Source organism: Coloeus monedula (genome assembly GCF_965178545.1).
Source record: "Coloeus monedula genome assembly, chromosome: 21".
NCBI classification, from domain to species: Eukaryota; Metazoa; Chordata; class Aves; order Passeriformes; family Corvidae; genus Coloeus; species Coloeus monedula.
The window spans coordinates 4,813,738-4,826,843 of NC_138801.1; the positions used below are offsets into that span (position 1 = coordinate 4,813,738).

The 13,106-nt window shown below is 53.0% G+C and overlaps 1 protein-coding gene across 1 annotated transcript; it reads right to left on the minus strand.

Annotated features, from left to right (window-relative positions):
• Positions 1-22: 22 nt before the first annotated feature.
• Positions 23-12,153, minus strand: AIF1L (allograft inflammatory factor 1 like). Its single transcript, XM_082295136.1, has 5 exons — positions 12,063-12,153; positions 7,456-7,522; positions 4,445-4,486; positions 3,113-3,275; positions 23-1,441 (listed from the first exon to the last, which is right to left on the minus strand). Exons 1-5 carry the CDS (start codon positions 12,138-12,140, stop codon positions 1,354-1,356), a joined length of 438 nt encoding a protein of 145 aa, XP_082151262.1. The 5' UTR covers positions 12,141-12,153; the 3' UTR covers positions 23-1,353.
• Between the last annotated feature and the right edge of the window lie 953 nt (positions 12,154-13,106).

Sequence of the window (13,106 nt, forward strand, 5' to 3'; positions counted from 1 at the left end):
GACTGGTGCTGCTTTTGCTCAATTTTTCTCTCCATTACACTTTTGGTTTTCACACAAACAGCAGTGGGAATGTTTTTGTTGTTTTTTTAATTATTTAAAAGTGCAGCCTTTGGCAGGAACAATCAGCCTAGTAGAGTTAATCATCTGTATTTCTTTTTTAAAAATGTACTTACTAAACCATGATTTTAAAAAAGTTAAAAGCTGTCAAGAACATTAAAGAAAAGAGTAGGGAAAGGGCAAAGAGCAAACACCTGGATTCCAGAAACTGTGTATGGAACAAGAATCACCACAGTAACCAGAGCATGGATAGCACAGTCCCAGCTCATATTCCATACTTACAGCTGTTCTTATTTTGCAGACTTGAGGGCTTATCCATCAGAGAAATGGATAATCCCAGGGGACCAAGCTGAAACACATACAGGGAGGTCTGCAAAAATCAGAGGGACAGAGCAGCTGCCTGAGGACAGATCCTCATCTGCAACTGGTCTGGCAGGGCTCAGTTTGGTCACTCAGCTTCCTTTCATCTGGAGGTTTCACTTGCCCCAGGCATCCTGTGGGGCTGCAAAGGCATCACAGCTTGTTTCTGGACTCCATGGATGGGACAGAATCACCTGTTCAGAGGTTACGCTCCTGGTTGTACCCAAGTCTAAATTTATCAGGAAGGGGGTCCCCAAGGTGGCTTCAACCATCCTCACCTGCAGTGCCTGGTGTTGGACCCTGAGATCTGCCTGCAGGATGAGCCCCCAGAGCAGACAGAAGCTGTCCCTGCAGGCAGCTGTGCCCACTCCAAAAGGCTGCACAGGCAGATCTCTGTGTCCAAGCACATTCCCACATTCCCCTTATGATCAGACAGACATGGGAGCCTGATTTGCATTTGGGGGAGGTCAGGAGGGGAAGAACTAAGTCCAAAGTAGGAATGGGAGGATGGAGCAGAGAAGGCACTTATTTCTTTGCACCCATGAAGCCGCCCTCAGGGGCTTTGTCCATGTCTGGCAGCAAGGACTATTAGGAACCTGTGGTGACAAGCACAGCTCTGAAGCTGTATGCTGGGAACAAAGTAGCTCCTTGTCTGAGAAATGCAGGAAGGGCAGAGGAAAGTGTAAAATCACAGGATATTTTTTGTTCTTTTTGGTCTCACGTTAGGCTTGGTGCTACAGCTCCTGTCTAACAGATCAAGTTGGCTAAGGGATGCAGCAGAAAGACATGAGCTGGGGGTCTCCAGCTTCCCTTGCTGTTCCTCTAAGGCAGGTTAGTTGAAAACTAGGACTGTCCATAGTAAAGAGTAACAAAGCACAGGTAACCTCTGTTACAGGCCAGCAAAGCAAACAGTGCCCATTTTACAGCCTGTCCTCTTCAAGGGAGGCTGGCTATGTCTCTCTCTGGAGGTGGACCAGAAGGTTTTGGGTTGCTTTCATTGGCTTTTCCTTCAAACATCATGACCCTGCAAAACACAACAGATATTGCCAATTAAAAAAAAAAAAAAAAGCAAATGCATCTTTATCCATCATTGGGGGTGGCATTATCTGCTGAAAAAGAGCATCTGGCTCCTCTACAAAGAGCACTCGATAATTAACAAAGCAGGGAAAGCCAACAGAGGGCAGTGCTGCCAGGCTGGCTTTTCCAGCAGCTACCAGGAGTGGGTTCCCAAAGTCTCTGCTGGTTTTCCTCTCAGAGCCCAGAGGATTAGCACATTTTATTTAGACAGCCACTTCCGAAATCCCCTGGGCACACACTGCATGCCAAGTGCTCCTGATGCGTAAAAGCAAATACCACTCCTGGCCCACCTTGCACATAACCACACAGCAGAACATTTAGAAGCCAACACTGAGCAAGCAACAGCAGTTACAGCCAGGAGAGAGAGCAAAAACAAGGAGCAAGGCACTGGCTGTAGGAATCTCAAGCATTTTGCAACCACTAGCACTGTCTTCCTCCCTGAGGACTGCAGCTACGCTGGGAACGCCAGCTGCCTCGATGGATCAAAGGACTGCACTGCTCTTAGGACGAGTTTTACATTTCTGCTTCTGCTCTACAGAGTCCAACAGACAATGGGGTGTCTGTTAGCAAGAGAAGGGACCTGTTTGTGAAAGCTGCTGCAGTTGGGAGGAGGGATGGAAGATACAGGACAGGCTGCAGGGTCAGTCTGGTTCTGCAGAGAGAAAGGAGGAGCAGGGATGTCAGAAGTCTGCGTGTGCTTGGAAGAGGAGCATCCCAACACAGACACAGCACACAGTGGGAAGACTCTGCCAGCAAGCACGTCCCAGCTTAGAGAAACCATGTGAGAGTGGGTGCAAGATCCTTCCTCCCAACCTGCCTGGAAAGCTGGCTGTGTTTCTAAAGCTGCCTTCAAAAGGGGGTAAGGAGGATGGAGAGGATCAGCTCCTATTCATGGTGGTTTCAAACACAAAAGCAGGGCTAGCCTCTGAGCTGTGAAAGGAAACGCCAGGCTTCAATGGGATGGAGATGGAGCCAAGCAAGTGTTTGGAAGCCATTTGTTAAAGCAGCACTTTCAGAGCCCTGTTGAGAGGGCAGAGGGGGCCGTAGGAGGCTAGTGCTGGCAGCCTGTACCACAGAAAGCCTCTCCCAGCACGAGCCAGCTGTTTCAAGCATGTGTCCCATCTCCATCTACTGCCCATCTCTCCAAAATCAGGCAGGGATACAGCATCCTGTGGGAAACAGAAGCCAGTACTACTGGTGCTGGCAGGACCATCATTCACCACTCAGATCCTGCCACCATCCACAGGGGAAGCCTGTGTTCCCCAAAGCCAGCAGGATCCTCCTGGAAGAGACGGGAAGAGGTCCTGCAGTGCTGAATGCCTGCACACCCTTGGAAAGGAGGGGGATGGCTGCCGTGGAGCACATGGGAGGAAGCCTGTGCTACCGCACAGCAGGCGGCTCTGCTGGGAGCACTTGCCACTGCTCAGCCTGGACATGGGCTTATACACCCTCTCATGGCACCCTGCAGACTGCCTGCACGAGGAGCCTCGTCTCCCTCTGTGAACACCGAGCGTGCACAGCTCCAGCTCCACCAGACAGAACAGCTTGTGCTTCCCAGCTTCCCAACACAGCAGCTCGTGCCCTGCTGCTCTCCCTGCCTCCATCCCGGGACACTCACAGTTTGAGCACAGCAGAGCGTTTCCCAAGCATCACATTGACAAAATCCTGGTACGAGATGGTGTCGCTGACCCCTCCAGTCACCTCAGAGATCATCTTCTTCAGTTCCAGGTGAGTCTTCGGAGCCCCCAACTTCTCCATCATCCTTTTGACAGACATCAAATCTACAAGAGCAAGGCAATTGCTGCAGTCAAGAGGTGACCCCACAGACCAGCCCTAGGGACAGAGCCATGAGTTCCCACCTGAGACCACCTCACCTGTGGACTCTGTGGCTGACAGCATTAAGCTGTTGCCAAAAGCCACAAGAAGCCTTCCAGTACAGCTCACTGCCACTCTGCCCAGTACAGAGCATCACTTCCCAGTTGTGCAGCTCAAGATAAAAGTACCACACACTCAGAGAAGAGGGACAACTTTCCAAGTGCTCCAGAGACACATGGGGACAGTGCTGTCTAGCTTGGAGTGTGGCGCCAAGAATCACAAGGATGAGGAGGAGGGAAGCAACACCGGGGTTAAAGCTGGAGACAAACAAGCTGTGGGGAGCAGACGCCCCTGCCCATCGCCACAGGCCATTTCCTCCCATTGCATTGCTGCCTGCTGAGACCTGCGGGCCCCTTCCCTCCCGGAAGCCCTGAGTCAGGCCTCTTCCAGCTCCCCACAGGCTTCACTTCAGCTGGAAGGCTTGTGGAGGAGGGGAACAAGGCAGCAGCCTCCTGGAAAAGCGCAGTACACAAGTGGTTACACTTCAGTGTCAGCTCCAGGACTGCAGGAGGCTGGAACTTTACGTAACTGGTGCTTTCTGGACCCAAAGCAGGGCTGCTCAGCTGAGCCAGACTCACACCCAAGTTCTTTGCTTCCCTCCGCTCCCCTCCTTGCAAAGCAAAGAGCCTCTCTGCACCAGAAGTGCTCCTGGATTTATACAGCTCCTGCCTCAAGACAGGCAAGCCCTAGGATTGTCAAAGTCCTGCAGCTTCCCAGCTCCAAATTCCCAGCTTCCCAGCAGAGGACTGAGAAGAAGGCCTCAGTGGAGAAAAAGAGAGAAGAAAAAAAAAGCATTTCGAGCAGAAAGAAGTGGAGGAGATAAACAGAATTTCAGGAGAACAGCACTGAGAAGAGCTTAGATCTTGAAATAGGCAAGGGGAGACTGAGGAAGCTGAAAGGCAGGGGCTGGGGAGCCAAAGAAGCCCCTGGCTGGCAATCAAGATCCAAGGAAGGCTGGACATGGGAAAAGCCCATAAGTTTTCCTCCTTAACACCATCAATGCAGAGGGAAGAAGCAGATTCAGCAGCAGACAGGCTGTTGCTGTTCCAGCCCAGCATCCCTCAGAGTCACTCACCAATCTCGCCTTGGTTGTTCAGGTCAAACTCCATGTATTTCTCTGGAAGAGACACAGAATTAAGTCAGCAGGACTCTAGAGCAGGGTGGCTTTGGAGCACTGCCTGCTGACAGCAATGAAATAAAGCATTTGGGGATAAGATTGATATACTGCTGAATGCAAAGTTCAGAAGGGGAGACCATCTCGATGCCTGGTTTTAGAATCATTATCTCAACTCTAGGGCTCTAGAGTTGAGTGCTCTGTAATTGTGGCTGCTTTTCGTTTAAGCTGAAGGAAAACACTGGCATGAGAACAAGGTATCAGCTGGCTATGAACAGCGTTAAAAGGTTTCCAGCCAGAAAAACAAAGCTCTGGAACAGCCTCCCAGAAGGAGTAGCAAGGAAAACAAACCCAGGAGCACTCCCGAGATGAAGCTTGATCGGATTAGAAGGAGGATTAAATGACGCAGTTGCCTGCAATAACGAGGGACAGACTCCACAGTGCTCCCATTGCTGTGCTCACTCCCAGAGCAGCACCTGCCAGGAGAGATGCTCAAGGACCACATCAAGAGGGCGAAGCCAAGAACATGCCTGGGCACAGTGATGCTGGAGCAGGTTGTTTGCCCTTCCAGCCTTCTGTCAAACACTGCTGACTTGAGCAAATCCAGCATTCTCAAGGGGAGGCATGCTCCAGAAGGTCTGGTTAGCTTTGCAGGACAAAAACTCGCATGCTGTAACAGGCAGAGCACTGATTTGAGTTAAAAAATTCAGGAATTCAGTCCTGTGCAGTTCCTGCCCTTTGAAGAGGCACACCTGAGCTTCCTACACACCCCCCACCCCTTGCTAGCTGTTCCCCATTTAGACTTTAAGCTCTTCAGGCAAGAGCTTACAGCTCCCAGCGCTGCAGGGGACCCCCCATCACCTCAGCTCTGCTAAATGGAAAGAGCAAGATGCCTGCTGGCACCATCCATCCATGCTGAGCTGGAGAAATCACCCTGCAGTGAGCACTCGCTCCCCACAACAGCCTCGGAGGACACAAATTAACCAAGCCCTTCCAGGCTGCTCCTTTGCCCCAGGAAGGAAAATGGAAAAAACCTTTTGCCTCTGCTCCAGGGACACCAGCAAGTGTATGAGCGTGAACAGAGAAGTGGCAGGCTAATTTAAGGAGCCAAAGGGAAGAGTGGTTATTTCACACATCAGAGTCTTCCCAGGATCTGTGCTTCCAAAGGAAAGTGTTGGGTTAACTGGGCTGATGGGCAGGAGGGAGAGGAATGGCTTGGCATGTCTTCACCTGGGTCTCAGCCCACGGATTACTGCTGCTATGAGCTGACCAGGACAGACCTACGGAAATACCGTGTACAAACCAAAGCTGCTCATGCTTCAGGCAGGAGTAAATGTCTCCCTTCAAGCATCAAGCAACCAATCCTAGAAGAAATCGGAGCTGTAACACACATGCTTAGGGGCCAGAGTGATGCTTGATGTGGGACTGCCTTTCCCCACATTCTGCCTCACCAGAATGACCTTGTGCATACGAACTGCCACCTCCCTGGCTGGGGTCAGGCCCCCCTGAATATGCCTGGGCACACAAACCCTGCTCTGCCATGTCCATACCCAGCACATGTTTTCTTTTCTTCTGAGCTGACACTTAGCCAAAAGTACAGAGAACAGAGGCAGCTTTACATCAGCCTCAGCTCACACATTCAAGTTTCGCTCCCACCCCAGCAGCGGGGATATACTGGGGCAAAAACCACGTGTGGTCCCTCACCCACAAATACATTTACACAAACACTGCATGAGGGCTCCATCTTTGCCTCCCCCAGGCTGGGAGGGGGGTGGGGGGTGGCAGTGGGAAGGACTGCAGAGAAGAAATATTCCCCCCATCATCACACAATGAGCCGATTGTTGGGGGAGCTGGAGGAGGCATTGGAGAGCTGGACAGGCCACGGAGACAAACTCACAAGGCAGCAGGAGGAGATGCCAAAGGCTCTCGTTACAGGGAATTCTGCGCCTGTGACCTACAGTTGCAATGTTTGAAGAGCCCCAATTGTGATGGGAAAAAATAATGTGGGGCTGCAGCCAAAAGCCAAAGCCACACAAAAGGCGACACAAAGAGATCGGGGAGCACAGGAGGCTCCTCTGTGCCCAGCGGTGTAAGGGATCACAAAATGCCAGCCAGCTTCTTCCTTGCTAGATTGCAAAGCCAAAATTCAAAAGGAAATAGTAGACAATGTCTGAAATGGAAGCAAGGTCAGGTTTTATTTGGTTAGAGCCAGGCTGAGGACAAACCTCGGGGCAATGTGACGCAGGCATGTTTTCTCAACTGCCTTCAGCCACTGCTTGGAAAGAAAGTGGGTACACCAGAATAACCCTGCCAGATCTTGTCCTGTAACCAGTCTGGGGACAAGCTCCAGAGGACTCCAGGCTTTTGGTCTGTTTCTCTATCCCCAAAAGGTGCAAACCTAAGCCCTAGATTTGCTGGCACACTGGTCAGGCTTTGGCCAACACTAGACATATCAGTGCTGGTGTCAAGGGCCTGGGAAAGGACTAAAGAAACTTTTGGAGAGAGAAAGTCCCCAACTCCTCCAGAAAGCAGCTGACACTTCTGCTCTGTGGAATGAAGTCCTCCTACTTATTTAAAAAAAAAAAAAAAAAAAAAAAAAGAGTCCAGCTATTGGATGGTCCATTATGCCAGTCAGCTGGCTGGGTAACTAGACAGAAACCATCCTCCTTTGCTGCTCCCCAGGGTTTTGCCCACACAGCAGGTTTTGCAGTAACAGCAGCTGCCAGGCAGGATGTCTGTAGGGTGACATGTCCCTGCTCTGCAAGTGGGAGAAGCACAAAGGCTTGTGTGGAAAACACCTCTCCAGGGAGTTTCACCAAGTCCCACAAGCAAGGGGAAAGGCATCCATCCCAGCTCAGTCACTTGTATTTGGCAGAGAATCTCAGGCTGGTAAAATCCAAGTGCTGAGGAAAATAATCTGGTTCAGAGCAAACAGTAAGGCTCAAAGGACAGGGAAACCCTCTAGTTCTCACCTTTAAACACTGCCAACTTCTCCTCCAGGTCTTTTTCATCACTGAACTTTGGGTCACAGAGAAATTCCTAAAACAGGAAAAAAATATCCCCAAGGTTAAAGAAGCAAAGGAAAACACCCTAGAGGGCACCTGCAAAGACACCATTACCCAGAAGACCCACACAATTCCCAGAGAGTCACAGCTGAGCAACAGCATCAGGAGAGTTGAAAATGGGCTGAATCCCTCCACACCTTGTTATTAACATTCCAGCGCAAGGGGAATCCCTCCGATGTCTCAGATTTCTCACCAGCAGCTTGAAGGAGGACTGGACCCCACCTGCTTTTGGAATAACTGCATGAAACCCCCTCATCTTGCTCACCCAAGGTTTCAGCTCCCCACATCTCTCCTTAAGCACACTTAGCATGTGGATTGGGCACTTATTTCCAGCAAGGGCTCCTAGTCCTTGCAAAAAGCACTCTTATCTCAGATTTCAAACTCTTAGATAAACTCAGAGGGCTTGCAAATAGAGCAGGCAAAGTTTGCAGAACGTCATATGCCCAAGAGGACGGGTATTTTGGGCTTAGGAACTCTCTCATACTGAATATCCATTTTCTCCCCCTACACTGCTCAGGCTGGAAAGGAAACCCTGGGTCACTTCTAGTCACTTGTCCCTAGCCCCACCTCAAAAACCTCCAGATACCCAAAAGGGCAGACCACAACTTGCACAGCCAGCTCTTCTGCTGTGCCCTGCCAGCAACACTCCCCGCAGCTGTGAGCAGCAGGGTCTTGCTCCTGTCCCTGCCCTCCCACACCGCCCAGCTCCAGCCCAGCCCAGCTTAATGACTCGATCTGTGTTCAGCAACAACACCACATTCTTCAGTGGAGAAATCATTAACATCTGCACTGCTTATGCAGGGCCTGTCCAGGACAAACCCCTTGCGGGGTTAATGGATGAAGGGCTGAGGCTGTTCCCTACTCTGAGCATGAGTTCCTCACCGCTGCTCCCCATGCTCACAGGGAAGGCAGGAGGGGGTCACTAAGAGCCTTGTGTGCCCATCACTGTTGGTCATCCTAATCCTGCTCCTGGGTCCCTCCAGCCTGCACTCCCGGAGCTGCTCCCTCCTTCCTCACTGTGACCAGGGAGCTTGGACCTGCTCAGGGAGTCCTCAAGCCTTCAGTGCCAGCTAACCACTGCTATGGCAAGTCTTTTATCTGCAGCTGAACTAGGGTTTTGCAGGAAGCCCACAGGCTGCATTTTTTGAGCGATCTCAAGCACACTCATTCAGGACACCCACTAGGGCAGAAGTGACTGCCATCCCCTCCTCCCACCCTAGAATCTCCAGATGGGACACCAGAGACCATGGCCACCAAACCAGTGTGACACTGACTTCCCTCATCACCATGGTCACCAACTCAAATTGAGAGCTGTGGTGAAAAGCAACATTCCCTGTTCCTTCTTTTACTGTTCTTTGCCAACTCAGTTTCATTTATCTCAGTTATTTCTACCCAGGGGTATCATTTACCAGCCCAACACAAAGGGCCCAATTCAGCTTCTAGACCTGGGCTCAAGCAGCATTAGGAGTCACCAGAGACCAGAGTAGTGTTACCCACTGCCATTGCCACTGAATAGCCTCTGGAGAAGGCAAACATCACCAAAAACCAAAACAGGGCCAAAACACCTCCTGGCTACCAGGTCACAGCTTCATTCCTGCCCTGCAGGAGCAGCAAGCAGCTTCCACCTCCCAGCAGAACAGGGGACGTGAGGGCAGAGCACAGTGTCTCTCGAGAGCAAGAAGCAGCACAGAAATGGTGAAGACTGAAGGGAATGCATCCATACCTGCTGGCTGAGGGACACGTGCCCAGGAGCCCACCAGCCCCTGGCAGCATGATACAAGTGACACTGCACACAGGACTAGGACTCAGTTCCTTTGTGTTTCAACTGGAGGGCGACTGGACAGCCCATCAGCAACACATTTTTGCTCCAGGTGCAAGGAAGCAACAAGGGGGTGTATTTGAAAGGCATTCCACCCTCCACATTGTGTGTGAGCTGGGCTGTGACTGCGATAAGGCAACACTCACAATGGCACACAGGAATTCAGTCCCCAGGGCCTGTGACTCAAACTCAGAGTGGCTGAAGTTCCTCCTAGAGCCCTTTGCTAAAGTTCCCATTTTAAGGGACATGTTCTATAAATAAGAACTGCTTTAAAAGCCTCTCCCCTGCTCCTGCCCTGAACAGCCTTTCTTGAGCTGTTGAGAGACTTTTCTAAGCCAATAAACTCAGCCACACAAGTCCCAGCTACCTGCAGAACAACCTGAGCAAAGCCAGATCCTTCCTTTCTCCCCAAAAAGGTGACTCCAGCTGGCAGGCCAAGCTCTCACTGGGATGTTTAAGTGCTCAATGCCAGCCACCCTGCCTGCTGGGGCTGGGAAGGGGCTGAGGGATGCTGGTGCCTGCCCTGGATGGGAGAAGCAGGCACCTGCTCTCTAGCAAGGCTGAATTCCTTCCCCGCAGCCCAGCGCATTAGAAGGTAAAACTAGGTTGAAACTAATCTGTGCTGGATTAGACCTGCCACCTTGATGCACGAGGCTGGACAATGTGATTGAGTTGCCCGAAAAGAGGGGAACTACCAAGAGGGAAGCCCAGAGGAGTGTTTCAGGCTGGAAGAGAGAAGTCAGCACTAGGGCTCGGCTATCCTTCAGCAGCACATGTGCATGCAGTACACTGCCTGCCAGACCCGTATCCCAGCAGAGCTCTGGGGTAGAAACCAGCCAGGAAAACAGGGCTGGAGGGAGCTAAGTGTTAGGATGAGACAATGAGATTAAGCCTGATAGGAATTCGGCCTGATAGGTTTTATTAGGAGCACTTGATTGTTTTACAGCCTTGGGGCTCTTCAGTGCTCGGGAAACCCCCTCCCTGGCTCCAGCCACAGTATCAGCCCAAGTTTCTGTATCAGATCTGTGTCAGGGAGCTGCAAGGCTGTTTGCTGCACTCCCTCACTGCCACATAGAGCTGGCAAAGCAGAGCAGCGTGGGGGTTGCTGCCCAGAGCACAATGGCTTCTGAGGATCCATGGGCATCTGCCACCCATGCTATCTGCAGCTTGGTTCTGAGCTGCTCAAACCCTGTCTTGTAGCACTGAGCCAGCACACAGGGCAGCAAGGATGCAAACAAGCAGCTCTGTCAGCGGGAAGTCACTTGTTCCATTTTTATCATCCAAACCTCACCCAAAGAAAAGACAGAAGTGGTGGCAGCTTAGGGGAGAGACAGGAACCTATCCCCTGCATGGGAAGAGGAACAGCCCCAAACCCCGGCACACAGCAGTGGCACACCAGCAGCATCCCAGGAAGCACAGCTTCCCGGACTCAGTCCTACAGCTCCTACCAGCTTAAGGATTGTGTATCCACCTTGTGCCTGAGTGATGCTGGAGGATGGCTCTGGAGAAGCAGAAACTGCAGCAGTAGGTACAACACAGTCCCTTCATCCTCAGCCTAGGGGTCAACACCATCTTGTCTAGGGGAGATATGTAAGACCCACCTACACACCTTCTTGGTGCAGGGTGTGCTGTATCTGCCTTCCAGCAGCAGGTTACAAAGGCTCCTTTTTAACTGAGTGCTCTTATTCTACACCTTATGCCGTGACACCTCTTTTTCCACTCTTATTCGGCAGCACGTCCTAATTTCTAATTAGTTGAGTAATTTCTAATGACTTAATTCCCGCTCCAGTGACCTAAACTTCACCTCTACTGTCTCAACTGCTGTCTGGTGGAACATATTGGCACTTTTCATAGCTTAGTCAGTGTGAGGGCAAGGGGAAACCATCTCCTCTGGGCTCTCATCTTGTACAGTGATTTGATTTCTGCACTTGTAACACCAAGGTGCAACTGACTAAAGGAGCACCTAGAAGTGCTAGAAATCCCAGCACTGTTTGCTTCAAGGTTAAAACCTTCTTTTCACCCTCAGAACCACTCTTAGCTGGGAGGGATGCCAACAGAACTGCCCCCCACAGCCATGCCAAGCAAGGGACAGGGCAAGCCTGAAGCTCGGGGGAGAGGACCTTGCCTGACCCTGGCGTAAAGGGCACAAAGCCCAGTGCACTTTGCACTAATCCAGGAGGTGCCGCTCCCCCTGCCCAGGGCTTGTGGGACGTCCAGCCACCCTGGGCTACACATTCACCCGCTGTAATGAAAAGCTAGGAAGGCTGGAGTCAGCTCTGAGCAGCAGCAACTTCTCACTCCGGGAAGAAAAAGTTGAAGTGCTCAATACAGCAGAGGGGAGGTTGAAGTGCTCCAGGAGAACAATAGCCCCCATTCCTGCTGGAGCACGTTCCCAAAGGGAAGCAGCCAGCCCCCGGGCGCCTATCAGCCCGCTCGGACCCGCCGATGTGCGGTGCGCGGCGAGGAAAGAGCCGCCCGAGAGGGCAACGCCAGGAGCGGAGGGGATAGAAAGCGATCCCCGTAGAAACCCCGCTTCCTCCTCCGGCCGGATCCCCTCTCCAAAGGGGCTTGGGCAGAGGGGTCGGCAGCTCTTCCTGCACCCACCACCGCCCCCCTCCTCCTCCTCTTGCCCCGCCCGGCCCCGCCCGAGCCCCCTCCCCACGGGGGTCGGGTCGGGAGGCGGCCCCAGCCCCACCTTGTTGATCTCGTCCAGCCGCCCGTCCTGCGGGGCCCTCCGCAGCCCCCCGCCGCTCGGCCGGCGCGGAGCCGCCATCGCACCGAGCCGCCCCGTGCCCGCCGCCGCCTTAAATAGGGGCGGGCAGGGCCGGGCCGGGCCCTCCGCCCCCCGCCCTTAACCCTTTCCCCGCCCGGCGCCGGAGCCCGCATCGCTCTGCTCCGGGAGGGCAGCGTGGCACCCGCGGCGGGCTCGAGGTGCCCAAGCACGGGGCGGAGGCACCGCCGCCTCTGGGCTTCCCGCAGGAGGGAAGGGACCGGCTCCCTCTGCCCGCACCGCCCGCCGGACGCGGCTCCGGGACACCGAAGATCGCTCCGGAGCTGCTGCCCCGGTCGCGGCACCGCCGCGGCGGTACCGGCGGCAGAGGGACGGGGGTGGTACGGCACAGCCGCTTCCAGGCGCTGGATAAACCCTGGAGCGCGAGCAGCGGGAAAAGGGATGGGCCGAGGGACAGCCACGGCCGAGGTGATGCGTGTCCCGGCCATTGCGTGTCCCGGCCAGGGTCGCACGCCCCCGCGGTCTCAGCCTGACACCTTATGTTAAAAACATGTACTAACGTGGAGTTTAGTGAGAATTGTCAGACGTTTGCCCCTCACCACCCGAAATGCAGCCGCATTTCAACCGCTGCTCTTTAAAAGCGGCAAGCGCAGGTGCAGTGTGCTCCCCTGCCGCCGCACACCCTGGATGGGCAGCTGTGTGTTATATTAAGAATTTTAATGGATACAGCTCTAGGCGGGTGGCACCAGCTAAAAACACAGAGTTCCAGGGAGAGCAGGAGGCAGCGTGAACCACATCTTCAGCAGCAGGCACACAGCAGAGGCTTGACATTTCTGTAAGAGCAGCAAATTTGTGTGTCCACTGGGGATGTATAATTGTCCTCCCAGAGAGACAGTAAGTGGCCATGACTCCCTGCCTCTGGCCGAGCCGGATCACGCTGTGCTCTCTCTGCTCCATGGTTTTGCTTTCCCAGAACTGTCCTTGGGTAGCAGCAGGGGTAGTCCCTGC

Coding starts and splice junctions, on each gene's coding strand:
- AIF1L (XM_082295136.1), bottom strand. CDS start 12,140: ATGGCGGCTCCGCGCCGGCCGAGCGGCGGGGGGCTGCGGAGGGCCCCG. Junction 7,523..12,062: donor GGCTGGACGAGATCAACAAG/GTGGGGCTGGGG, acceptor TTCCTGTTTTAG/GAATTTCTCTGTGACCCAAA. Junction 4,487..7,455: donor GAAGTTGGCAGTGTTTAAAG/GTGAGAACTAGA, acceptor TGTCTCTTCCAG/AGAAATACATGGAGTTTGAC.